Genomic DNA, 27853 nt, shown 5'->3' with positions numbered 1-27853 from the left:
ATAACAGAACATTAGAATTTACATAGTAATTCTTTCTTTAACTCATAGGAAAATCTGCTGTGTCTTTTTACTGCCAATCTCCCATCTGCGTGAGTTTATATGCTGTGACTTCTGTATGAGTGTCTGCTGATCAGCAGGTGTAGCTGGAGGTGTTATTTTTGAACTCTAGCATCATAAATGGTTTAGGATCTGCCAACTTTAGAGCTTTCCTCTCTCCATTTGTTGCACTGCTGTAGTTGTAATCAGCTGAGATGCTCGAGCTCCGGTTTTATCTATTGAAAGAGAAAAGCTGGACTCCCATGAGAGGAATCCTTTATGTCTGCACTTGATACTTATACTTCATGGAGCTGGGAATAGCCCAAATCAGTTGACCTTTAGAATACACTGAAAAAGGGTGTCACCCAGAGCACACCACAGCCTCCGTGACTGTGGAGATGAAAAGCGTTAGATAGACAGAGAAAGAAATACTCTGCAATGCAAGCATGACAGATCAGATTAAGAACACTACGTCAGCCATCTGAACTTCCTCAGAAAGAAGCATCCTTCTTGTTCTTTTCATGTATTTTATCATGAGATGGAGAAGTGCAGTACATGGCATTTAGAGAGCTTTACTGTATAAATCCATTGATTCTGAGACTACTGCTTTCTGAATTGGAAAAAATCCCAGAATCTTATCCTTAGCGTCAGCCAGCACATCAGTCTATTTTGTTTTGGTTTACATTCTTTAAGATTTGGAAGCATTTGTGGATTGCTTTTGGGTGAAACCCACCTTACCCTAAAAATAATCTCAGCTCAGCCAATCCCAGCCTTTCACCCCCTGCCCACTTGGCTGGTAGTTCCCCAGGAGGATGCTCCTGCCCTGTAAAGGCATCAGCTCAATACAATCTCTCAGTCTCCCCTTTTGGATTCTGATTTTTTTTTAACAATTTTTTTTTCCTGTGGCTCTCATAAGCAGGCCCTTATAGTCAGCTTCATGATTCTGTCCATCATAGGGAAACTGTTTCCCACCAGGAGAGAGGGGAGAGTGCCCTTTTTTCTGCTTTTATGTTCTGCTTTGACCAGAGCTAGGCTGCAGTCTGTTGTAGTTCCCAAGAGGCAGTGAAGTTTTCTGTTTGAAAATTGTGTGAAGCAGCTTCCTAAGGCACGGCAGAAGCTTTAGTTGTTTGTGAACATAAATTAGCAGGTCTCAGACCTTGTATCAGTCAGCTCCCCTGACAACAATTTTTTATTGTGAGAAAGAACAGGTAGTATCATCCTACCCTGATATCCACAGGACTTACTGATGAATTGGTCACTATCATAAATTCACATCCAGGCTACTTAAGATTCAGGGTAAATATTTATTCCGTCTTGTTCAGGGGAAACTCCTATTGACTTCTGACAGAGCACCAGGAGAAAAAACAAGAGAATATGGCTGAAGGACATTGTTAAAGTATGTATTGAAAAGGACAGAATAAAAGCTTCTCACATTGGAACTGGCAGAATGATTTGGCCAGATACTGTCTCTAATGTGCTCACCTAACCTTGTTTTATGTTAAAAGCTTTTAAACTGGTTCTGGCTTGGCTAATATATGTTATGAAAACACAGAATACACAGGAAAATAAATACTGTAGAATACAAATAATCTACCTTCTTGCTCTGGTCTCGACACTGGAATCTTTCTCTGTGCCAGGAGAGGTCCGAAGGCAGCTGCTTCTTTCACCTTGGGAACTAAAGAAAACAATTTGTCAAGTGCTGAGGTACCACGGAACAGAAAATGGAACATTATTCCTGTACACCAGTTGCCATCATTTACTTAAAATGGTTAGGGTATGTGCTTTCCACTCCACCACTGAATTCACATTCCTAATCCCAGTTAGATCGAACCCTGAATTTTAAAACTTTGTTTAAACTGCTGTTTTCCACAGCACTGAGTCTAAGCTGTGGGCAAAGGAGCTGTAAGATTCATGAGGTCATAAAACATTGAACCTGATCTTTCTTTGGTGTGGTGATCTGCCCTCTTGCTACAAAACTGCAACCAATGATCAAAGTACCTGAACTCTATGAGGCAGCAAAGGCACCTGGTAGAGCTTGGCAGCACTTTGCCAACAGCAGCCTCAAAAAATGGGTAATGTCAAAGACTTTGTAAAAGCCGTAAACATTGGTGCACCAAAGGCCCACAGCTCTGTAGTCAGGTAAGTGATAGTTGGTGCTGCTGTAACAGAAGCTCCAGAAAATGCTTTCTCTGAAGCCATACTTTCTTCTGGGGTACGTGTTCTCCTGTGAATCTGACCAGCTCTGCGGTCTGTTGGGAAGGAAGGGTTCAGCAACTGCTTTACCTCTTCCTCACCCTCCCTGCCAACAGCTGGCAAGCACAGCCTGATGTTTTGATAACCAGACCTGGTGGAAACCCCCAAACAAGTTCTGTGGCAAAAATTGGTTGATGTGTCTTATGCCAAACTGTACGAGTCAGTAGAGCAGCACAGTCAATGAATGTCAGGTGCATAAGACAATTACTCAAGAAGGAGTAACAAAAGGAGAGAGTTACTCAAGCAGTACTGTGCTGCAACAGCAGCCTCAGAGACCACAGCAAAATCTCTCCTGTCTGATGAACTACAAAGATACAGAAGCTTACAAACTCTTACTTATTCTAATACTCTAAAATACTAAGTATTTTTAAAGTTCTGTGATTAAGCTTCTTTTGTACTATTTTAAGTGATTAATAGAGAAGTGCACTCACTAAAAAAAAAAAAAAAAGATTGTCTCAACTTCTTTATGCAAAGCCTGTGTAAGTAATTAATCACACATGAGATAAGGGGAAGATCTGCTTTCACTGGCAGAGGATTCTATCCTTCGCAAACACATATGCAGATGATACCTATGATATATACATACCCACCTATGAAAACAGGAGGAGCTTAAACGTGCCATTTTAGAGGAGGACTGAGGAAGGAGCCTTTGGATTACTGCTTACAAAACAAGTTAGTGGAAAGCCTGACAGATTGAAGTTCTCTTTTCAGCCATACCACATGGGCAGTGCTAAGAAAAGCTTAGACTTCCTCAACAATGCCAGATGACAGGAACTATGGAAATGGAAATTACTTTTCAATAACTTTTACCTACTCAGCATTATACCATACATGCTATTAGAATGTCACAAATGCCAAATATTCTAAAAGTTATTACTTTCACATGCACGCACGTTTGTTCAGAGGGGAATTTGTTCCCCTGAGTTCCACTGAGCTAGGGCTTTCCATCATACCCACAGTCGTAAACACATACTCAGTTTTAAGAATATACTTACAACCTAATGCAATCCAGAGCCTCCTAGCACCATATAGACTATGCCATCTACTTAACCTTTCTGCTCCTTCAAAACTGTCAAAAATTGCTCTGTGTGTACACTAGAAGAAACACACTAATGAAGAGGCCCTGGAGGCACTTCCAGAGGTGCTGAATTGAGCCAAGAAAGGAGACTCATGCAATCTTAAGAGCTTTCTGATGAATTGCCAGGAGCGTGTCCTCTCTTGTTGCTCTTGCAGCCTTCCTCTCACCCAGAGACCCTTGCTTAAATCACCTGGATAATATTCTTACTTAAGGCAAGGATTAATATATCTTTCTCCAAATTAATATGTGTCTACATACATACATTTAGCAACAGGCACATAGAGATTAGGTGTTAAGTTCACTGTCATGCCATAAACTTGGCCTCATCCTTAGTGAAAGAGGCTCAGGCTGTGAAAATCCTTGCCAAAATGAAGAGAGCTATTAAAATATGATCAGTTCTGGAAAGAGTGATTTAACAGAAGACAACAGCTGCCAGAATGAATTATTTATTGAGTTATTAAATTACACTTGAATTCACTTGAGGGATATATATGCAGGTGTAGCTGTGTGCTGCAGATGCTTCAAGTGAATAACTTTCATGCAGATAAAAAGCCAAATTTTGTATCCAAATCTATTTTTGTTTTCAGTGTCAGGCATTACACTCAGGTTCTCTACTTACTGGACGATATCACCTGCATATTATGAGAAACTGTAAGCTTCAGCTTACAGAAAGGTTTCCAAGAAACCTTACTTATTGGAATGGGCCTATGTTTTACATCAGACCATCATACGACATAGCCAGGATCCAAAGTTTTTCCTCTCCTAAGTACTAGGCAGGAGTCAGGATTGCTCCATTCTGCTCTTCTGCTGTCAACTGGTGCTTTCAGAAAGGCAGGCCTCGTCTCATGTTCCCTAAGAACATACTCTCACCAACAAAAGCTCACATATGTCCCCCTCTAGGCACAGCAGAGTCTACCTTTCTTTCTATACTGCTGGTGCCCAGCCATCTACTTATCTGCAGCACTATCTACTATATAATCTCTACAATATACAACCCTTCGTATTGTGGTGCCACACATTTTTATCCATTTATGTCATCATGATACTCTTACGAGGTAAGATGGGTCGATCATACGAGCAAGAATTAGTGACCAGGTCATCAGAGGTATCTATGTAACTAACTACCACCAATTTCCATAGGAGTTGTGGCTGTGAATGTCTGTGATGAGTTGACCATAAATAAATTGGTGACATTCTGTTCATGAGAACAGCCACCTTGTTGCTAACACAGGTTCATGTGTCTGCAAGAAATTCAATGTTGCTGTCTGAGACATGTATCTGAATATTGCCCCTGTTCTGAGGAGGGGCAATCTGGTTAAGCCATGTTAGATGCAGTTTGTCTATTGTATTATATATCAGAAACTGCAGCAAGAAAAGAGACTTTCTGCAAAATAGAATAGCCCCAGCCAGCTCTATATTGATTCCCTAAAAATTAAGAGGACTCACATAAAACAACTCTGAAGCTACTGAGGATGTCTGTAATCATGGAAGCACTTCTTAGCAATAGCCTCAGAAAATGAGAAAGTAGGAGCATTGAGACATTGTTCTAGTATAAATGTGCCTAAAAACAGTGTCATGGAGGGGATTTAGGAACAAATTTATACATGAAACTAGAATTCCACTTTAAACTGGCTCACAGGGAGTGCTGCACATAATGAAATAGATGAGGTTTGAGAACTACCTCCTAGCCATCTCCCTGTCTGGGGACTTTTAGATAGCTAAGTAAAGAAAGATAACAGACTGCCACTTAAAGAGCTAGTTAGGTTCAAGTGCATCCTTTCATACAGTGCACAGCAGAGTCCTCTGAGAAGTGCAGGCAGACACCAGTTCACTCTGCCTGTCAAACAGGTTGGTTTGTACTGGTCTGCCAGTTGTGCCAACTCTGACTACATGAGTTGGCACAACTGTAGAATCATAGAATCATAGAATTGTCTAGGCTGGAAGGGACCTCCAAAGGTCATCTAGTCCGACCTCCCCGCAGTCAGCAGGGACACCCCCAACTAGACCAGGTTGCCCAAGGCCTCATCGAGCCTCACCTTGAATATCTCCAGGGATGGGGCCTCAACTACCTCCCTGGGCAACCTATTCCAGTGCTCCACCACCCTCACAGTAAAGAACTTTCTCCTAAAGTAAAGAACTTTCTCCTAAGTAACGAACTTTCTCCTAAAAAGGAGTTCTTGTTTGGAGCTGGCCTGCACCTGGCTTGCTTGGAGCACGACTGGCGTGAGCTCAGGTCCACCTGAAAAATAGCACGTAGATAGACCCTCAGGTCAGTCTATAAGTCAAATAAGGGGCAACGAGATCAAAAAAGCAATAGGAAGTGTCAGGAGCGCATCTGGAAAAGCACTGCTTGGGCTAAACTGCAATATTGAAACATTCAAAGTGAAAAAAAAAAAAGACAAGAAAAAGCCAAAACCCCAAACCCAACAGGCAGAAGCTCAGTAGGATAAGTCTGAGGAGCACTGTTTTATGGGCACCCTTCAGAAGCAGTACAAAAGCACTGATAAGTGACCGGTAAGTGACTTTGTGGTGCTAAAGGAGCTTGCTGAAAACACTGATAGATTTTCCTTTATGTGCACTTGGTTTCACCTCTCCGCTTTGCCAACTGCTGTATATAAAATTACTTCTGTGCATTTGGAAATGACATTTTTGTCTGAAAAATATGGCTTGGTTTATAGCTTGGAAGTAATTTTCTATTTGTCTGCAGTAATGCATGTGCTATCCTCAAGCTTTAATTCCTCCTTTTTTTTTTTTCCTGTTAGTGGGTCTGTATTTCGTATAAATCATCTGTGGCATCATACCGAGCTCTTGCTGAGGCAGCTGTACTGGAAGAACAGATATACGGCAGAATATAAGCACCCACGTATTTAAATGTGCTACTTGTGGGCAATGTGGTATATTTTTATCTCTTGTTGCAGCTGTTTGATTTTTCTGTCCCCTGGAAAACGCCTATGCCTGGTTTTGCCTAGGTAGGTTAGTCTAAATGTAAAAAATGAATGTAGTTATTTCATTAGTCTAAATGTAAAAATACAATACAAAATTTGGGAAAAGTAACTTACTCTTGGTAACATTAACATATAGAATTCTAAAGTGCCTGCAACTGCCGCATGTGGGAACTCTCACAAAAAGGGTACTCACTGTCTTTCTTACACTGCTCTCTGATGTTCAAAGCCCATAAAAAACCCTGAGAAATATAGAGCGGCCAGTGTAAAAAAATCAAGTGAAATACAAGAGTTAGTAAAATGAAGACTAGCTTCCTACATATATAGTATATCACTACGTTGTACTGAAAGCAATATGCCACGTCTCTGCTACCACATTCTCCTCTGAAAGAATTACATTCACCAGATGCCTGACATCTTTTCAGCCTTTTATCTATAGCCATAGACTGAACTTTGGTCTAAGCATTATTTGCTCACATGGTGGTCTAATTATCAGAAAAGAATAAAAGCAAACATCCTGATTAACTGAGAGAGTGCTCTCTTTCAGAATTAAGAGCCTAGAACCTATAAGGGAAACAGTCACCCTTTTAGTATTGCCAAATAAACCAGAAAACCAAAACCTTTTTATCATGCTTGATGCTATCAAAGGAAGGGACTCTGTAATTTATGTAGCTGGCTTCATGATACTACAGGAGTGTTTGAAGCATGATATGAGTTTCATAAATTGATAAAGTACAGAATATGGAATTTAGTTGGAGTTGGCAATACCATTCTGGATTATGAAAGGTACACGAAAAGCTGTGAAACATTAGAAAATGTCAGAATTAAGGTTATGCACTATTAATTCACCTCGAGTTTGAGTGGAGCATCTATAGAGTCGTTGCTGATATAACCAAGCAATTTGGTCCACTTCTCTGTGTCTTCTTCCTCATACTGAGAGGACATGTCTTCCAGAGTAAGAAGCTTTTCAGTGCTTTGGTTTACTCTCATTTTCTACACATTGGCAATTTTTGCAATCAATAGGACAGAGTCCTATTTATTAATCTGCTCCTTTCATAGCAGGACAGGTCCTTCTTTCACACTGAACAAGGTAAGGTAACCATGGAAAATAGTCATAGAAAGTCATTACAGTCTCCATAATAAGGTATAAAAATATAAGAAGAAAAAATTAAGTTGTCACAGATCACCTTAATTCTGACATTTCTTCAGTGTTGGGGGCTTCACATTGCTACCTTGAACTATTGTGTTTTTTTAGAAAGCTGTTAGTAGTTGCTTTCTTGAAGGTCCTGTGTTTTGATAGCTGGCCTATTTTAATAATTTCAATCTCCGTACAGTAATTGCATTTTTCCCTACAGTACTTTTCTGTAGCTCCCTATATATTTATTATGTAGTCAAACTACTATGATAAAATAATACATAAATTTAAAAATAATAATTAGGATCTCTAAAAAGCATGACCTATACATTTTTCCTAATTAATCATTCTTCCTAGAAAACAAACAATATGAATATTAATAATACAAAAAAGAGATGCTCTGTGAATACTTGAGGGCATTATATGGAGGAACGGAATGTGGTAGTAAAGGAATCACTGCCGAATAGACATCAGCAGAGGAGGAAAAAAAACAATGTGTAAATTTACGAGCTGTAAATTTGAACTAATCATGTACTCCAAAGGATCACTCATCATCATTAAAAATGAAAGTTTTTAAAGCCAATTATGTGCCTGAATCATGACTGAATTATTATAATAACAAGAATCAACTATAGCTTATGAATATTTAAAAGGAAAGGAAACACAGATAACATATGCAACCCATCCAGAAAGAAAAATGCAAATGGAACAATGCCTTAAGTGCTACACATAGTTGGTATCAAGCAAGAAAGCCATAAATAATACAAGTTCACATACTTAATGAAACTACATCTCAGGCAAACTAGCATCCCTGTATAAAGAAGCACACCAACCTTCTGCCAATATTCCCTGGTGAAATAGAATCTCTCTGGCATGTTCAGCATATAAATCCCTTATATTAATAATGGAAAATTCCAGCCAAATGTGACTGGAACAAAGACAGTATAGGCAACAATACAAATAAACCATAGTGCTTTAATATTTTCAAGCAATCATGTTAATTATCATTGCTGTCAGTTTTAGTGGCAATGTTGTAGAGACAAGTAGTCTCTACCTAGCCCAGGTATATGGTGTTCGAATGTTCTGGTTTGGTTGAGAAAGTCCTTGGAAAAGAATCTCACCATATATCACAGCAAAAATCTCTTGTATATTATTTTGACTTGGCTTTTCCTATGGACAAAAGATTCTTCCCTGCGTTCCCTCACTCAAACTGAAATCTGAGAAATTAATCTATTCCAAATAGTGTAGCACCAAGTATTCAATAGGAAGGTTACATGATCCATGTTTTGCAACTGCATCAAGTTATGTACAGGAGAGCACGTTCCCCTTGTAACACCAGGCACAGAGAGTGGAGTTCTATGTCCTTTAAGCCAAAAAAGACAGTAACCCTACCCTGGGGACACTATTTCTGGCATCCTGAACATTCAACATGACGCCTCTTTTTCTGTTGACCTGTAAGCCAACTGCCTCCCACTTCAGTCAGTCAAAAGGTCTGAAGAGCGCTCTCAGTCTACCAAGGTCCCACCATGAAAGAGAGAGCTCTATTCATCCTTCCGTCACTTTGGTACTCGCATCCTGAGCTTTTCTTCTTGTGCAAGGAAGGGCTTGATGTGGAATGTGGGCTTTGCATGTGGCTAGGTGGCAGCTGTTTTGATATTTTGGAAATACCACCAATTCCTGAATTGTGATCTTATGTGCTTACAGTACCAGAGAGGCATCAAAGCATCTTCCAGGATGCAGGTCTACACACACTGAATACCACTGTTTTCTAAACTGCTTTGAAATGCTCTTTTCACAGTATAGAATGAATCATAGAATCATGTAGGTTGGAAGGGACATTTGTAGGTCACCTAGTCTGACTTCCTGATCAGGAGGCTGCTCCAAGGCCCAGCTCAATCATATTATGAATCTCTCCAAGGATGGATATTTCACCACCTCTCCTCATACCTGTACCAATTTTCATTGTACAACTTTCATTGTAAAATGTTATTTTTATTACATCTAATCAGATTTATTTTTTTTTTGTTCCAACTTGCGTTCATTACCTCTTGTCCTATTGCTGTATATTTTCAAGAAGAGCCTGGCTGTGCCTTCCCTATAACCTTCCATTAGACAATTGAAGACAGCTATAACATCTCCCCTTAGCCTTCTCCTCTTCAGGCTGAAAAATATTACTCTCAGCCTCTGTTCTTATACCATGATCTCCAGGCCCCTGACCTTGGTGGAGCGCTGATAGACTTACACCAGTATGTCCACACCTGTCTTGTAATGGAGAGCCCAAAACTGGACGTAGCACCTCAGATGTTGTCTCACCTATGCCAAAGAGAAGGGAAGAACCACCTGCCTTTTTCTGCAAAGCTTCTTCCTAAGCAGTCATCCCATGTCTGTAATGAGGTCTGTAAAACAATCTGCATGAGGCTTTTCTCTCCCTTTGCATTTGCTTTTGTTAGAACTTCATAATGTTCCTGTCAGCCCACTGTCACAGCCTGGCCAGGTCCCTCTTAATAGCAGCCCTGCCCTTTAACATATGGGTCACTCTCCCCAGTTTAGAATTCTCAGCAAACCTGAAATATGCTGTTAAGCACTCACTGTTGATATTTACAGGAAGTGGGGGAGATTGGGCAACAAAGACCTGACTTGACTCAGTTTATCAGCTCGCTAGTATAATTTGGGCAAGCAATATTTATTAGTCTATATCCTTAGCCTGAACTGAAACAGGCCAATTACCACTGAAAATCGAAAAAAGGCAATTTGAGGAGAAGAGTGCCTTTGGCAAAAAAGCTTGTACTCTCAAATGTGGCTAGGTGAATAATCACATTTTTTCTTGGCTTTCTTACAGGAGCAATATTACAGATCTTTCCTTTAAAAGGATTATACTTGTGTGTCTTTTCAAATCAAATAGCAATAACTTGAATGCTAAATTAAACCTCATTTATGTTAATTTTTATCATTATGAAATATGGTGCATAATTTTAATTGCTGTGGGATAGTATTTATTATTTTTCCATACTTTGGAAAAGAGAAAGTACGGACAAACTATTAGCAGGATGGTTTTTTCATATTACATGTTTTCTCCAGTACCTTGAAGAATGTTTGACAGAGCCAGATGTACTAAAACCCAATTAAAACGTGTTTGAAAACTTTAAAGAACACAGCAGGAAATTGCATAGAATGCCAGATAATAGTTAGAAGGAAACATTTGAAAGCAGACTGAGGTAACCAATATTAATCTTCCTGATAAATGACTAATGTCAGAAATTAAGCAAGACTCCTGCTCAAATACCATCAAATGCTTTAAATTTGAAAGTGCCCATTCAGATAAAGTCTCACATTTAAACAAAAGGGATAAAAAATGCTCTGTGTTTCACACTGTTATTTGTCTGTTGGGAACAACAGGAAACAACAGTGGTACCTATTACATGGTCTATATTATTTGAAACACAAAACCACCAAAGTCTATGTTTTTCCTCTGAATAATGCACACTATTTAGGATGATGACTGTGCCTACCACGAATCACAGCTAATTATTGTCTTACTCGTAATGAAGCAGCACACTATCTTGTTTTTGCTGGGGCTTCTGTGAAGAAAATGGGGAGAAGCTGTGTGCTCCGTCTGAGCTGCTCTGGAAGCAACAGCCTGCAGAGGGGCTGTCAGGATGGTGCAATCCCTCTCTGCTCACATTGACTGCAGACAGATTACCCTAAAAGGGAGATTCGGTACCTTTAATCTCACCTGCAGGTACAGTAGGTTGCTCTTCATTCTCTACAAGTTAATTCTGCTAAAATGCCTGTAATGTTTCGTGATGATTTTGTTAGTGTTCATATGTATTTTTACATTGAAACCAGATTTTTTTTAAAAAATGAAGAAACTTACAAAAGACATCTCCTCTCAGGCTTTGTTCATGCTCAATTTGATTCTCAAAGTCTTCCTTCTCCTCTTCGTCTGACTCTTCTGCCTCGTCTTCTGTAGTAGCTTCCGTTTCTTTCTCTTCTTTAGGGTAGCTCCCACCAAGATCAATACCACCTTCATAGTCCAATAACTGCAAGTGGTTCTTAGAAGCCGGTGTCACGGCTGCTTCTGGGATCACATTCTTGATTGTTTCATGCTTTTTCACACTGTTTTTATGTGCAAGAAGTTTTTTAATTGTGTCCTTAGCTGTTCCAGGGATTCTTGCAATTTCCTTGACTGACTTTTCAGGGATAACTAGAACCAAGAAGAAAATATTAAAAATTAATCTAAGGAATGACAGAATTTATAAATGGCACCATGGTGTCCTTACAATGTCCAGAGACCCATACTGCCAAATTCTCTACTATGAGATATAAGCTCAGCTCTGCACAGAACTGAATATGCATACACGTGTTTAGCTCTTGTATAGACAACCCTCTGTTTCACTTACAACAAGAAGACCAAAGTCACCCTCTGTTCATAACCTCATTTGGACTCCTGTGTAACACAGGCCATAGAACTCCTTACATTATTTATACACTGGAGCTTGAGTTAAAAAAAAAATATCCCTCTTCAATATGTGGACTACTAAAAATTGTCCACAGAAGTACAATTCCTTGCATAACAAATGTCAGCCTACTAGCAAAGAGCATTTTTCTTAACTGTCTTTTGTGAACTTCTCTGGCCTAACTTTACTTGCAGCAAAAGCTGGAAGCCACTGAAATGGAATACATCTTGAGAGGAGATACCTCAAGCAGCTCCATCACATTTTACTTAGCTCTAAGGAATATTTGGTTTTAAGGGGTAAACCCCAAAACTTCAGAGAGGCCTCCAAGAATGCCAAATTTTTATCCTCTTGCAATTCCAAGGTGGACTAGAATATAAATATAAAATTTCCTGAGATTTTTACTATGTTATTATTCCTCTTGGCTAAAAAATACTGAAAGGATAACCCGCCTTACAGTATCTTGCAACTTTCGATTTTGCTGAGAATCATGAAGTCTGGCAGAAATAAAAAACTTAGGAGAGGGGTAAAAGTCAATTAAGATTGTCCAAACCTGTAAAACGAAAGGAAAAAAATCTGAATTTGGAGTTTACCTTATTATGAAGTATAATGAAGTCAAATATCCTCTACATCCAGGCAAAAAATTCAAAACATTAATTGTTAAGAGGACATTTTTATATTTATATGGCAGGACTGATTTTCAAATCATGCTTTTCTTGTCGATGCATTAAGCTTCAAGATACAAGCCTTTAATTTCTTTTAAAATTCAATTTTTCTCTTTACAGTCATCAAACTATGTTTGGATGCTTGAATGAGGGACATTTTTCATAGGAACCCATTTGAAGATGCATTTCTGTTGGTTGGACTCGATGATCTCTGAGGTCCCTTCCAACCACAACGATTCTGTGATTCTAGGGACTTGGGGATGCAGGATTGATTTTCCACCAGTGGTGGGACGCAGTACCAGCATAAAGGGCTCCTTTGAGACAGAATGTTGCCAGCTGTTCTCCACGTTCTCTTAATATAGGAAAATTATCAGTTTTCATGAAATTAGGAGAGATTTTAGTTACATATTATGAAAAACTTGCTTACTCTCCTTGCTGTAGGATAGTAAACCATGGGATTATTTGATTATTTGAACTAGAAGTTTTAAAAAAATTTTATGCTATGACCTGTCACTAATATGCTGGATGTGATCTGCCTCAGAGGAAAAGAACAGACTAGCTGATCTCTTTTAGTCCCTTCCAGATCTACTCTTCTGTCATCTGACAAAGACTAATGGCTCTTTGTGCTGATGGCCAAATCATAAATAAGGGATAAAACCAGGGCTACTTTGAATCAGTTTGTTCAAGGTACGTGTACACTACAAAGCATATTCACAGGAGAAATTATGGCAGTATTGCAGTTGTTGCTTTTTACCAGCAACATTAGTTGCTGTTCAACATCACTTTGCCAAAACTAGGCCTAGAAGGGTTTGTGTGAAAAAAATGCAAGTTTTAGAGAAGACATAAATCTGAGGAGTTGTAGTTTATGAGATGATCCCACCCCACCATAAGGATTCCATGAGAGTTAGCCAAGTCCCTATCTGTCATAGCACCAGAGCTACCGAGGAAGAGAGTGTCCTTGGAGTTTAAAGGCCGTGGCAATGGATTTTGAGGCTTGAGACAATGAGGCTTTTGAATCAAGTCAAGATTTCATGACTGCTATGACATGACCTTGCAATTATATACTCAGCAGTCTAGTGTTGGCCTCAGCCTGAATCTTTGTGGGTTAGGAAAAAGGACTGGTAAGTAGGATAGCACAACCATGTCCTAAGCTACTGCAGTTTGACAGCCTTCTGTGGTTTCAGTCCTTTATATGAAGTATAAAGGACATGGAAATAATGAGAGCTGAGCAGTTTCAGTCTGCTGAACAAAGGCTTTTCCATAGATGGAGACCAATTCCACAAGTGTGTCAGAATAGCCTTATTATAAGGCTATATTATATAATACACTGCTTCCTATCTTTGGTTCTCTATCGGTATTGATGCTGTAATGCCTACAGCCTTTTGGGATCGCAAATGGTAGGGAAAGTCAGCTATTTTTATTTCCCTCTGCTTTTGCTGTCTAGTGATTGCATTACCAGCACAAGAATGTGTTCCTATTTTGCTCCTCACTTTGTAATAATAAAAACTTTATAGTAGCATTTTGGGACAGATGGACTGGACTTATAACCTTGGATAGTACTTTTTTCCGTGTGCTTCTTTTCATAGAAACATAGCAGAATAAAAGACACTAGTTATTAAAATAGAACTGTAGTCTAGTAGGAGAAGGGGAAAGTTTTCTGAGTTTATATTCACTCCTGCAAAATACAATCCCATCACTGTGACTTCATCACATTTTATTTATTGCAAATGCAACTACATGCTATTTAGTATCCCAGGAACAAAATCAGACTCTCTTGGTGTTCTCACTGGAGTATTCAGATATTCTGAGGCTGCTGTTGGAGGCATAAAGTAAATGGATGCCAATAAAAAAAAATAAATCAAAATTGAGGATTTTGTTTTTCGTTTCCTTTGGATAAAACTTGTAGTCTTGCTTGTCAGATACTTGCAAGTAAACTTTTTTCTAATACTCCACTAAGTGAGCCTTTCCTCTGGAGGATGATGTCATGAAGGATATAAGATTCTCTGGGTCTATACTCAGTATGCAGCAATAAAAATTAACAGGAAAGCTTCATTCCAAACAAATTTCCTCTTTACAATCAGGAACAAGAAATTTGAGGTTGTTAATAAAGAGGTTATGGAGGTTTTCAAGCCAGGACTGACTGCTCAGCAAACCTGAACATCTGCTTTCAGTTTCTGCTTTGAAGTCTTCCTACTGAAATGAAAAATTCTTATAGCTCAACATAATAAATTCTGTGGTGTCAGAAAACCAATCTTCTTGTATGTGCAAAACCAAGCAGTGCAGAAAATCAACTGTCAGGAGTGACAAACATAGAGAGATGAAAGTGTATAATCCCCACATGCTTGCAGACTCCAGTTTGCTTCTGCAATACGAAAATCTGCATGCTCATGGGGACGAAGAGGGACTAGACACCAAGTGTATATTAGGATATATCACTAGTACCCTTATAATCTGCATTCAGCTTTAGAGTAGCCAGAGGTGTGGATTTAAGGCTTTTTATGGCTACCCATAAATTGCAGGAAGAATAAGCCAGTGTATGGATAGGCCACCTTAAACTCAGCCTGTTCTGTTGAATCCACTGCCTGTGGACTTGCCTGAATGAACAGCTCACCTTCTCTGATGATCTGGGGTGCTACAGCTGAGGCAGTGATTTTTCAGAACAATTCACCCCGAGACATGTATATAAATGCACAGGTGTTGCTCACAAATATTTGTGCATTTATTCATCCGTGTGACTGCATAGAGAATTTTAGAAAGTGAAAAGAAAGGGAGTGCACATCATTCCAGCTCTTTATGCACCTTCCATCAGGAAGCATGTAGATTAATACTTCTGCTCTTACACAGTTTGTGTTTATTGCCCTAGTATGAAAATGTCTCAGCTTTCACAGGTATAGTATTTCTTTGAATTATAGAGAGGTGGAAAAACAAAGGCAAATGGTGGCTGAGGGCTAAAAGTAAATCTTTTCTGTCATCAGTTGCGGTGCAAGATTATAAGACCACAGAAATGGCTTGGTGTAGGATGCCTAATGACCAAGTTGTGAAAGCTGAATTGGAAAAAAATAGAGAGCAGATGCCAACCTCTTGTCCCTGTGCTGCATTGTGTAAAGGGAAATACTCTGGGGATGATACAGGAGAGGGACAGACAGTGATCTGTTTTCCTCCCACACATTCTGTGAGTGCAGCCAGTGCTGGCTGGGGCTCTGAACATAAGGGGACTGCAATAGGAGACAGCTTGCTCTGCACTCCAGCAGGCACTGCACTGCTTCCACCTTCATACCCAGCAATATATTTAAAAATCTGGTAAGTTACAAGCCTAGGAGATTGGCTTACAAGTCCTTTTGTAGCTCCCTTTGTGGCTTCTGTATATAAAAGCTGGAGAGGGGATGAGAGACACAGACAATTGTTTGCCATATTTAGGGGGAGTCTGTAGATGTGAGTAAAGATTATATCAGCAGGACACAGTTTCAGAAATCAGTCTAAAAAGTCCTCAACCTCATAATGAAAGATGACTCTCTTGGAGAGTCTGAAAGTTTTCACAGATAGGTTAAAAAACAGATTATAGCCTATTACTCTCTTTTAAGCACCACGGAATATAATGTACTAATATATATTCCTAGCCTGTTTTATTTCTAAAATTTTTACCATCCTATTTAGGGAAGGATGCTTTGAGAAATCAGGGCAAGTTCATCACACTGAACTGTGCTTAATACATGATGACACCAGCCAGCAATGTTTCCAGTAGGAAATGTGGGATGACAAAAGCTAAAGTGTTACTCATTAAAGGATGACAGCAGTATTGGCTCCACAGTGAATTGAATCATAAGAATTTCACAAGTGAGAGGACCAGAATCACTTTTTAAGTTTTGAAATTTTATGATGTCAAACCCAACTCAGGAATGGCAAGGTAATAAGAAAGCAAAATCATGCATGAGTTTTTTGGGATTATCCTATGAGCAAAAAAAGGAACCTGAGTAATACAAGAGGGACAAAGAGAGCTGTTGTAACTGTATGCCCATTTATATAGGCAGCAAAGCATAATGAAGAATAGTAACTTCTTCCTCTAGCCGGGCAACAACAAGAGTGCCATTGTTGAGCTCCGAAGAGTAACGCCTGAAGGTTGTAGGCTTTAAGTTAATACTGCTTTTTCCTGTTATTTTGTAGCTTCCTACCAGAAACTTGAATTAAAAATAGGTTCATTTTTCCCAAGGAATCTTAATTGCTTATGGAACCTTGTGAGACCCTACTCTTAAATAAAAGCTGGAATAGACATAGAAGCATGTGGTGAGGGAAATGTGGTTTTTCAATGCACAATAGGAAATCAGGAAACACATGAACCTGAGTACAGCAACAGATTGCAGCAAGATAGAGGCCAGATGTGGAAATGGCTAGGACCCTTTTGGGGAGCATTTGAAAGGTTATACCTCTATGAAGTCTCAAATTAAATGTATGCTAGAGACAGTGCAGCAATAGTCTCCAATGTTTCACGTGTATAGGAGTAATGAATGGCAAAAGGGTGTCTTAACAATCACAAGTCCTAGCCATACAAGCAGCACTGTTTGCAGCCTGATGTTTCAGCAGCTTTCTCCTAAGTTAGTATACTGACATACAAATTAAATTTCCCCCACCTTCTATGCGAAGATGAATTTTACATTACCTCACTTATTAGGTTATTTGTTAGCATGAGGAGATGTAGCCATGGAAGTTTCATTACAAACAACGCGCTTAGTTACTCTCATTTCTTACTCTAAAAATAACACTATATATTAAAATGTTTTTCATTTGTTAGAAAAAGCTAATACTGCTGCCATGGTAGCCAATTTGTTATATATTAGAGACAATTGCTATAAAGGATTAATGGTTCTCCGTGGAAATGAGATTCCCACCCTGTGAGGATAATAATATGGAGTAGTGAGGGTGTATTCACCAAGCCTTTCTTTTAGCTGCAGCACAGTCCCAGGCCCATCTGTTGGGACCTGGGATGGCCTGCAGGAGCTGCAGCTGCTGCCACCAAAAGAAACGTGAAGCTACAGCCTCCAGCCCCCAAACTCCCAGGATGGTGTTATCCTGTTAAACCCAACAGCAAAACTTTCTTTGACCTCAGTAGAGCCAAAGGTTTTCCACAATTGCTGTATGACATGGAGAACACAGCATTTCAGTGCGGGTTGGTACATCTAATTGGTGTTTGTGTCACTACTCAAAAAAACATTTTCCCTAATAGCAAAACACACATCCTACCCCCATCAGTTATGCAGATTAGACTATTTTGAGGATTGCAGTAACAATCAACTACTGAAGCATTCAACGTTAAAAGAACCTCCTCTTCTTTGCTTAAAAAAACCAAGGTGTGTGTGGGAATTACCACCAGAGAAATTTACCACCACTGCTGTTCAGGTTTTACCTACCACTGACTTTATTTCCACCCCCCATTGTTCCATACATCTTTCTAGCTAGAACCTTGCCTTTTGACCTTCTGCCTATGGCTCTGATTTCTCTCATTACTGTCTGTTATTCTTCTATCCTCACTTGTATTAAATCTTTTTTCCATTCAGCGTGTTCTGCTAAGTTTATGAATGCACAGCTCCTTCCTCTTCTAAATAACTAATGCACATCAGTAATTGAAAATATGACATGAGGAAGCATGCATAGAGAGAGCAAACAATTTTATAGACACACCAGTAAGAAGACAGAAAGCATCTGTCTTCAGCACTGATTTTTTTTTACAGGGCTAGACATTAAAAAATGTGTCATATCCTCTCCACAAGCTAAAATATTTCTTTTGTTCATATTTAAGCATGCATTCCTGTTGAATCATTTCTGCTTGAGGAAAGAATATTTTATGCATAGACTTAGGCAAAAGGAGATTTTCCTTTGAAATTTTCAGCTTCTCATTAAAAAGGAAAAAAAAAAAGACCTTTTTTCTCAAAGGTGTATTTATTTAACATTTAGTCTATGGTACATTTGCTTTAACAGAACCATGTAAAGATGTGTCGGTCTGCTTTTATATTCAGTCAGGTCTCAAGCCCCACTGCATCCTTCTGTTGCAGTGAGCTGCAGTCCCACATCACAAGGGATGTGGTCTAGCAAGGAAACTGGCTCATAACACTGAATTTGAAGAACCTTCTAAACAGCTCTACTGTGGCAATCTGTGTCTGAAACAAACCTTTCAGTACTATTCAGGCTTTTGTGTGTTTAGTTTTTCTTGTTAAAAGTCAACATTTTTTACTGGAAGGAGAAACTTCATGAATGTTTAACTTATTGGTGTGATGTTGGAAATTTCAATTACTATTATAATGGGAGTAGGAACTTGATTAATGTTAATGTAATGAGACTCACAGAACATCTCTAACCAGGAAGTATAATTATAATAAATATCTGATTAAGAATTACTTGACAAAGACCCAGGGAAAAAGGTTTATACATTATGTAGACTTCATTTGCTATAGACAAGAACTTTTTTCAAAGTTTTCACAATGTCTTATATTCAAAAAAATTGAGCAGGACTTAGATGTTCTCCTGAGAAAAACATCTCAGGATGTTGCAGGAGAAACTTCTGCCAGGTTTAATAAAGGTATTAAATTAAACCGGTTCATTTTAAATATGAATACAAGAATAGCCTTTCTTTCTTTCTTCTTGGAGGGTCATATTCAGTTAGAACCAGGTAATGACATCTTTGTAGGAGGTCTTCAATATTCAATAGACAAACAAAGGCAAAATTATGAGTGAAAAAAGTTTAGCACAAAAGTAATGGCTTTTCTCCCTTCTCTTACTTTTTGCTAAGTTACCTTGAAACTCTTCTGGAAGGCACTGCACAGATCTCCAAGAGGCTAGCCATGGGAGTTGAAGTAAAGTATACAGTAGACTTTTTGAAGTTATTTTCTCTGTTTCTTCAGGCCAAATTCTCTTCTGCATTCTATTTGCAATTCCTAGTGATACTTTGAGACTTGGGGACTCATTGGCAAAATCAATGTGAACAAATAATACTTGTATTAACTATGCAATGACTTGTACAATCAATAAATTATTTTGTGGAAAGGTCTTGCTTAGTAGATATTGCAGCACTGTTCAGGATGGCATTTCCAAGAAAATGACTTATAACCATCAATTATAGGAAAAAAACAATATAGTACTACTTTTATAGTAGGACATCCAATGGTACTCACCAGCACAATCAAATCCACTTCCTCGGTAGCCCTGTTTACATTTGCATTTGAAGGATCCTTCAGTGTTGAGGCACTCTGCATGGAGGTTACACCTGTGTGTATTTGTCACACATTCATTTACATCTAGGGAAAGATACAAAAGCTTCAGTGAAACTTCTGTTGAAACCCAGGCTTCGTGACAGCCTGTTTGTGCCGGACATCTGTTTCCAGGTATTGTAAACATTAGTGTTAGATTAAGATGATCCAGAGACCATCACAGGCAAAAGAGTTCATAGTAGGAGAGAATGCTTAACATCAGCTCCAACTGCCATATGCATCCATGGAAAATGTAGAGCATCCCACAAAAGACAAAGTGAATGTAGTGATTTTCTGACCGAGCACAGGATTCAAACTGTAGGTTGTACACACTCTTCTATTAACAAAATGCAAAAGGCACAAAGACAACATGTAACAGCAATGAAAAACCAATTCACCAAACTTTTCTCATTTTTTTGATTCACTCTAGAAGAAATGCAATGGAAAGTAATCCTGAGCATGGCAAGATGTTGAGATCTTCTATCTACCTCTAACATTCCAGCATACACGCGATGCTGTATGAAAAAAATAGAATCAGGAAAAAACTAGTAGAAAATACTAAGTTCAATTCACAGCAAAATATACAGGCATCAAGAGCAACTGATTTTGTTCCCCTTTTCTGTTATTTTGCTACATGACAAAAATGTTTCTGATTTCTCCCACATGAGGGAGCCAAGTCATTGCACAAACTTTTACACCACTTGCATTTTATCCATATTGCTTCATTTTTAGCAGCTGACAGATCCACTCATAATGTAAGTCAGCTATGAGACAAGCATCAGGAAGACTCACTCAGAAATATGGTAAGTCTGAGAGTGAGATTCAGGTTTGCAGACAAAATCCTGACTGCTGAGACCTCCCCAGTTTTTCCCCCATGCACACATATTGTAAGAAAAAGTATTTTTTTCCACTTTATAACTTTGAGGATTTGCATACAACAGGATATGCAAACTTGAGTCTCCAAAACCTGCCTTATGTTCTCCCTTCAACCCCTAACTTCCAATACCAAGCAAATATAAACAAAGCCCATGAATTCTCTTTTGTATGCACTTCTTGTAGTAGTTCCAGACTTTCCAGGCCCTCATGTAGTCAACTGCTAATGGATTGAAATTCAGCTAATGGATTAAAACAGGAGTAAAGGTGTTTTGACATTTGTTTTAACACCTGGGCGTGTCAAGATAACATTTTTCCTGTATTTATTTTTGTCTGGGAGAAACTTAGGCATGCAAGAGAGACTTGAAAAGTAATTAAACCTACTGCTTTCATAAATTTTTTTGAAGTTCTGTACTGTCCATCCAACAATTGTTTTTACAGTCATAAAGGCATGTGATTCAAATTCATCATTAAAGAAAAAAAGAGACTGTGGGACTGCTTGTTTATCATATATTGGAAGCCAAGAGGACAAAGAATGCTCTTTAACTAAACCTGTACCAGAAGTAGCACATCTTTGTAGTCAACTTTTGCTAATGTACTACAAGCCCTTGCACATCTTGACTTGGTACAATGAGGTAATTTAATTTGCAAGGGCCAGTGATAAGGTTTTTCATAAGACCACAGAGAAAATCTAGAGAAAAATTCAAAGTGCCATCAAGAATATTCTTAGTGTGACATCTTTTATCCATTTCTGAGGCAATATCCCCAGACTAGGCCAACGCGCTTCAGGCAATGACAAAAAAGATGCTCGATGTGGGAATGTAAAAGAATGAAGAAGGAAGGTTCATGGGCTAAATCTTACCTACACAGTCATAGCGGCCGCTGACATATTTCAGTTCATAACCAAGCTGGCACTTGCAGTAGTAGCTTCCAAATGTGTTGACGCATCTGCGGTTGTAAGAGCAGACAGCTTTGCCAGTGGAGCATTCATCAATGTCTACAGCAGGAGAAGGGATGCTGGTCAGATCCATGAGAAGGTAAAATGGGAAAGCAAGAACTAGTTGGGATTTGCACAGGAATGGTTTGGTCTTGGCTATCACAAGATGTTTAATAAATAAGTCGTACAATTTCACACTTGGAGCAGCTTTTGCAAACGAAGCAGAAAAATGTGAACTAGCTTTATGGAAGATTTTGAGACCTGGCATGGTAAAAGCTAGCGTAACTGGCAGTGGGGATTCTCCCTGCTGAGGAAACTGATTTGCCCTGAAGTCGTGGAGCAGGGCGAGAAGGAACTCCACAAATTCCATTATTGCCCCAAGAAAGGAAGTGTCAGAGAATAGTTTGAGAAAGCCCCAGAAACAGGCAAATGAGAGCAGCAGCAGCTCTTCTACTGAATCTCTTCACCCTTGCTGGGTGAAGTCAAGACATAGCAGGGAGTTTCCTGCTGGGAGAGTGGTCTACCCAACAAGGCAGATGACAGGGACAGATGTTTTGGAGCAAGAGGGAGGGAGCTTGGTATGGGAGGAGCCCAAGAATGTTATTCAATGACCATTGTAATTAAATGTTACTAATTTGATTTGTTTTGTTGCAACATCAAATTTAAAATAGTGCCAATTATGACATTTGGCATTTGTCCTTCCCTATCACATTTTTGCACACAGCAGTGACACAGCACACTGCTGCCCTTGACAGCTTAGAACCCCTGTGGAGTACTGCTGGGCACCAGTCAGTCTTTTTATCATTATCACCTAATATACAGAAGTATAAAAATAGTTGCCTGAATAATTCAATAAGATACTTAAAAGAACTACTCGTCTATTGTATGTAAATGCATATGTCTACAATGTCCACCTTCAAATAGCTCTTACATAATTCAAACATGTTAACCTCCAAGAGCCTTGCTGATTACTCAAAGCAGGACATTTCCAATTACAAACTCATTTCATTTGAAAGAAAGAAATACTGTTCTCATGTTGGAGTGTTTATAGTTTGGAAGTTGAGCCAAGTATCCATATGGGTTTATTTGAGAGCTCCTAAAAGTAATAAAGTAGTCCCAGGCCATATGATCTTCATACATGATGATATTACAGCTGTGTGTTAAGGAGAACAATTCACATAGTAACTGTCCTTCTACACAACTCTGTCTCTTGGTTGATGCATTTATTTCATCTTCTCTTTGAAAAGTTAAGTGTAATGTTTTGACCACTGGAACCAAAATTAATATTTTATGTTTGAATGTTAAACCTCTCAACATCTAAAAGATCCATTAAGCTGCAGAAATCATTCAACCAGTATGTTATTGGTAAGCAGCATCTGAAATGGGTTAGCTACCGTTATTCTTTGCCTGTAAGGTATCATGTTCAACCTGCCTTTTATGATCTGGAGGATTTGCACCATCGTGACAGAAATAATGTAAAAATATGTGAAATCATCAATATCACTAGGTATGTTACTGAAGACATTTTAGTAAATTCCATCTGTTGCAAAAAGTTTTCTCACAGAATCATAGAATGGTTGAGGTTGGAAGGGACTTCTGGAGGTCATCCAGTCTGCTCAAGCAGGCACACCTAGAGATGGTTGCCCAGGACCACGTCCAGGTGGCTTTTGAATACCTCCATGGAGAAATTTCCATTCTCTGTCTTCCATTGTATTTTGGGCAGCTCTGGGAAATAAAACATTTCCCAGCTGTAATTTTTATGCAACTTTAAGCAATTCCTATGTTGCCTGAGTGGAATAAAGGTTAAACCTCCCCCCCCCAAAATATCATTCCCTGGGGTTGACTAGGGTTGTTACCCTACAGGCCAAGTGAGACTAGGAAAGAAAGGCTAGATGAGGAAAGAGGGAAAGTAGGAAAGAAGGAAATGAAAACCTTTTTCTGGCTGATTTTTTTCCAAATTAAAATTGTTCAAATGCTACAAGTTAGCATTTTGCAGGACAATGTACTTACTGATTCAAAAAGACAACTTGCAATTCAAGAAGTAGCTAAAGGTATTCTGAAGAAGAAATCCTTTTGGTGTTTGTTTGTTTTTGTTTTTTCACATATGAAGCTCTGCTACTGGTCCTATTTTAAAATGCAATTGCATAAAGCACACATAAAGCGATATTTCCTTTAAATTTAAAACAAAGAGTATCTGGTGTGAAAAACAAACACTTTCAGAAACTTTCAGGCTTTCCTGTGATGAACAGCAACAAGAATATTCCTGCATTTGGAAAGATGCCTGGACAGACCCTGGACACAGGGCACATCTCTGCCGATGCTGGGGTCATTCCTGGCTTCTGGATCACCCCATCCTTAGGGAACTCTTTCCTAACGTTCTCTTCACTGTCCCTTATTCTCTAGGTGTTGGAGTGGTCCCTGCTTTGGAGGGTTTGCTTCACATCTATTGGGGTTTGCAATGTGTTAATTTAGCTTCAGTATTAAAATGGGTACAATTCCTGCACTGGATTACAATGCCACAGCACCACTTTGTCAGATGACAATATAAAACCACTGCCACAGAATACTACCAAGTGATGTAAGAAATGCTTTCTTCATCACACAGGAAACCCACAGGAAAAATGATATTGATACTTCTGGAGAAAATTCCAGCAGTTTGTGTTGCGACTCATCTCCCCTCCAAGCACAATCCCCAAATCCTCCAATGGATTATATCAGGAGGACAGCTTCCTGCAAGTAAAGCACTTTAGACCTCAAAGCAATAGGGAGAAACTAAATCTGTTAATGACTCCAAATTATGTCAAAACTTTAATTATTTATTGGGGATGGGACTACCCAAAAGAATTACATGGCCAATATTACAAGAACAGTTTTTTTTTAAAAGCATGCAAGCTTTACATCACACTGTGAGTAACAAGAAACGTTATTCAGGTAACTACTTATTAACCTTTCCCCAGACTCTTAAGTTTTTGAGATCCTACAGAAAAGAAGCTGAGAGCGAGCTCTCTAACCATACCCATGCACGTCCTTCCGTTCGGTCCCAGCTGAAGGCCACCTGATGGACAAAGGCACTGTACCTCCCCTTTGACTTCTTCACATCCATATTGACAATTCACCATGGCACATGTCCTAGAACCTGAAAACAGTGTTTAAAATAACAAAAAGAGTGAAAATCTAGGCTGGGATCACACACTTAAAATTTATATCTGGATGAATGCAGAAAATTAATAACAACAATAGAATTCCATTCATCATTAACAAAGCTGTTCATACATTAACAATATAGCAGTCCAAGAGACAGATCTTAGATTCCCTTTTCCCTTCACTTTGTACTTCCCTTTTCTGCTCATATTCCTCTGTTCCCATTTCTGTGACTTCTTAATATTGCCTTTTTGATTCAGAGACAGAATTGCTCAGAGCAGAAAAAAGTGGGTTTTTTTTTTACGTTTTCCATTGTGACAGTTTTACAATGGGTAAAACTGCTATTTGCTACTGAAATGTTTTTATGGTTACCATTAAACATGCTTCTAGTACCAAATTTGATTTTTAAAAATATTTAGCTTGAGGGACTTAGAAATTGTCCCTTATTTTGATCCTTCATGGAACAAGTATCTGAATCTAAAGATGCACTACCCAGAGTACATCTTGGCTGCCACAGATTGGTGAGGAGTATGAGTTACTGGAGACGACTGCTCAACCTCTAAAGAGAATTGTAGGGGTCTGGACCTTGTCTGAGAGACCTATGAGAGGTTAAAAAAAGTAGGACAAATGTATTAAGTATGTAGGGAGATATTTCTAAAATCATTAGTGTTTTGATGCCAGGGAGAGAAGTAGTATTTGGAAGTGTTTACTGAATAGATGGAGGCGTGTGCAAAGAAAGTATTTCCAGCTACTTCACTCAGGTAGTGTTCAAGGAAACAAAACTGTATTTAGGTCCTTTGCAAGTGAAAAGCCTGGAACGGTTGTCAGTTTACTAGAGACAGAAACCAACTGCGAGAACTTGAATACTGGCTACTGCTTGGGTAGGAAAATATATTAATTTTATTCCAAAATGCAATATGTTTATTGTTAGAAGTACCAGCACTTTCAGAATGGTGCATAATAACAGAGTGTATAGAAAATACAATGATGTGTGCAGGTACATATATAGCTACAGCCATATTATTTGTGATTTGAATATAAAACATAGCACATATTAGTTCTGTGTGCTATTAAAATTGATCTGTTTATCCTGTGCTAAAATTATTTTTCTTAAGCTGATTTGTTTAGACTCTGTGGCTATGTGATAAATATTCAAGGCCAAGAATTCACTGTATTTGCAAAAGTATTTTACTTTTGTATGAATGAGAACATACACAGTAGCAGGAGGTAAGAATGAAAAAAAAGACAGACTGTAAATCATAATACTTTGTCATATTATCTACTTCCTAAGTGGCAATAAAGAAACTTACTAAATAGTATACTTCTCTAACTGGTAATTGTTTTGTCTTTTGTTTGAAGCTTCTGTTGCTGGCTTTGGTTAGTCATAATATTGGTTGAGATGAACAGTTAATCAGGCCTAGTATAGAAATTCCTGCAAAATTTGACTGATTTTGTATTAGGTACTATCCTACTAACTATCTTAAACAATGGTTCTCTGTGGCCCAAAGCCACATTTTTCTGATACCCTTCTTCCAACTCCAAGGTCCCTTGGCATGGTTGCAGATAAGTCTGACGGCTCAGGCTAGGTGGACTTCATCTTGTGAAGGAGACTTACCTCATGGAGAATTTGATTCAAAAGGAGCAATAATACACTCAAAATGTTTGCCTGAATAAAATGATGAGTTTCTACAGTTGGTTAAATAACCCAGCATTTCAGCTGAGCACAAGCTTAAGTTAGCATCAAGTGAAATGGGAGGCTAGTAGACTTAACCAAGAATGATTTCTACTTGAGTAAATAATTCACTACTTCATAATCATATTTTTGCTTAAGAAAATAAAGGCTTTTCAGAACTGGAAGGTGGCAGATAGGTTGGGCCGATGAAGTACAAGCTGGATGAGCATCAAGGGTTTTGCCCCCTTAACCAGAGCTGTGAAGAATGAAGATTTCTCTTCCATGGGAAACCTGCAACATGCAACTGCCCATTTGGTACAAATGCAGTGTTTCTTATATCAGGGAAACAGTTCTGATCTAAGACTGCCTTAAAAATAATCAAGCAGAAATGGTTAATAACAGCCTGGATCTAATTTTCTGACTTGGAGAGATGAAGCATGGCTGCAGCAAGCATCTGTGCTCAGAGCAGGAGGAGCGAGGGACAAATGGGACAAAGCTGCCGCTGGGCTCAAAGCGAAATGAGGCAGGACAGTTTCTTGTAACTATAGTTCTGGCTTCTGCCAACTTCAGCTGTCCATAAGACAGCGGCCTGACAGAAAACTGCTTGGCGTATGATGTCAGCAGATATATAAATTATCTTGGAAGAAATGGAAGGAATACATATCCATTTCTTGGGGCCCCGCAGCTGTTGTCTGCTGGTGATACCCACCATGATTAGTAACGCAGAGGCACAACCCTGAGCTGTGATGCAGGGAACGGAAGCCCTCAAAAAGCTCTGGCCCCAGGCACCTTCTGCAGAAGTTTTGGTTTGCCTGCCATAAGAGAGAGGGACTAGGAGCTCTGGCTTTTCTGCCTGCCCCAGAGCTGCTGACCCTGCACTCCTGTGAGCGTTTGCCAAGGCTGGGTATTTTTCCACCTATCCCAAAACTGACAGCAAGCTCACCAAATGGACACCCTGCCTGGTGTGTGATTGTCTCCAAGGTCTGGAGATTAAAGCCTTTCACAGTTTGTGGTTCTCTGACACATCCATGGGAAAGATTGCACTGAACCCCCTACAGCTAAGTCCATTGCTTTGCAACAGACCTCTGAAACTGAGACCTTCTAGGTTTCTTGTCCAACTGATGCATCTGCTCTAGTCCAGTGGACTCTATAAAGGGCTGTCACCATGTTACTTAGCGTTTTGTGAAATTCAAAGCCAAAATATCTGTATGGAACGGCACAGCTGAAAAAAAAAAAAAAAAAAAAGAATTTTTTAAACAAAAAAAAGTGAAAATGTCAGAAACATCAAGAACATCCTGAAAACAGGAGGATGGATCTTCAGGAAACTCTATGGGAAGACAGAGGGGAACTACTTCTGTTAACATGGGAAGAAGCAATCACGAGCTTGAATCATGCCTCAAGTTCAGATGTTCCCCTTGGGCAAACCGTAATA

General features: G+C 39.1%; 1 protein-coding gene across 1 annotated transcript in view; it reads right to left on the bottom strand.

Moving 5' to 3' along the window:
- Positions 1 to 27853, bottom strand: part of EGFL6 (EGF-like-domain, multiple 6) — a 54537-nt gene that overhangs the window by 3869 nt on the left and 22815 nt on the right. Inside the window, exons 6-10 of the mRNA XM_014960178.1 lie at positions 24625 to 24744; positions 21534 to 21668; positions 19724 to 19846; positions 11319 to 11648; positions 1631 to 1711 (exon numbers count right to left, since the gene is read on the bottom strand). Of these exons, the coding sequence (XP_014815664.1) occupies positions 1631 to 1711; positions 11319 to 11648; positions 19724 to 19846; positions 21534 to 21668; positions 24625 to 24744 (789 nt within the window). The remainder of the gene's footprint in view (positions 1 to 1630; positions 1712 to 11318; positions 11649 to 19723; positions 19847 to 21533; positions 21669 to 24624; positions 24745 to 27853) is intronic.

This window comes from Calidris pugnax, unplaced genomic scaffold, assembly GCF_001431845.1.
Source record: "Calidris pugnax isolate Ruff unplaced genomic scaffold, ASM143184v1 scaffold188, whole genome shotgun sequence".
Taxonomy (NCBI): Eukaryota; Metazoa; Chordata; class Aves; order Charadriiformes; family Scolopacidae; genus Calidris; species Calidris pugnax.
The sequence above is the reverse complement of the archived record's forward strand: the minus strand, read 5'-3'. Positions and strand labels throughout refer to the sequence as shown.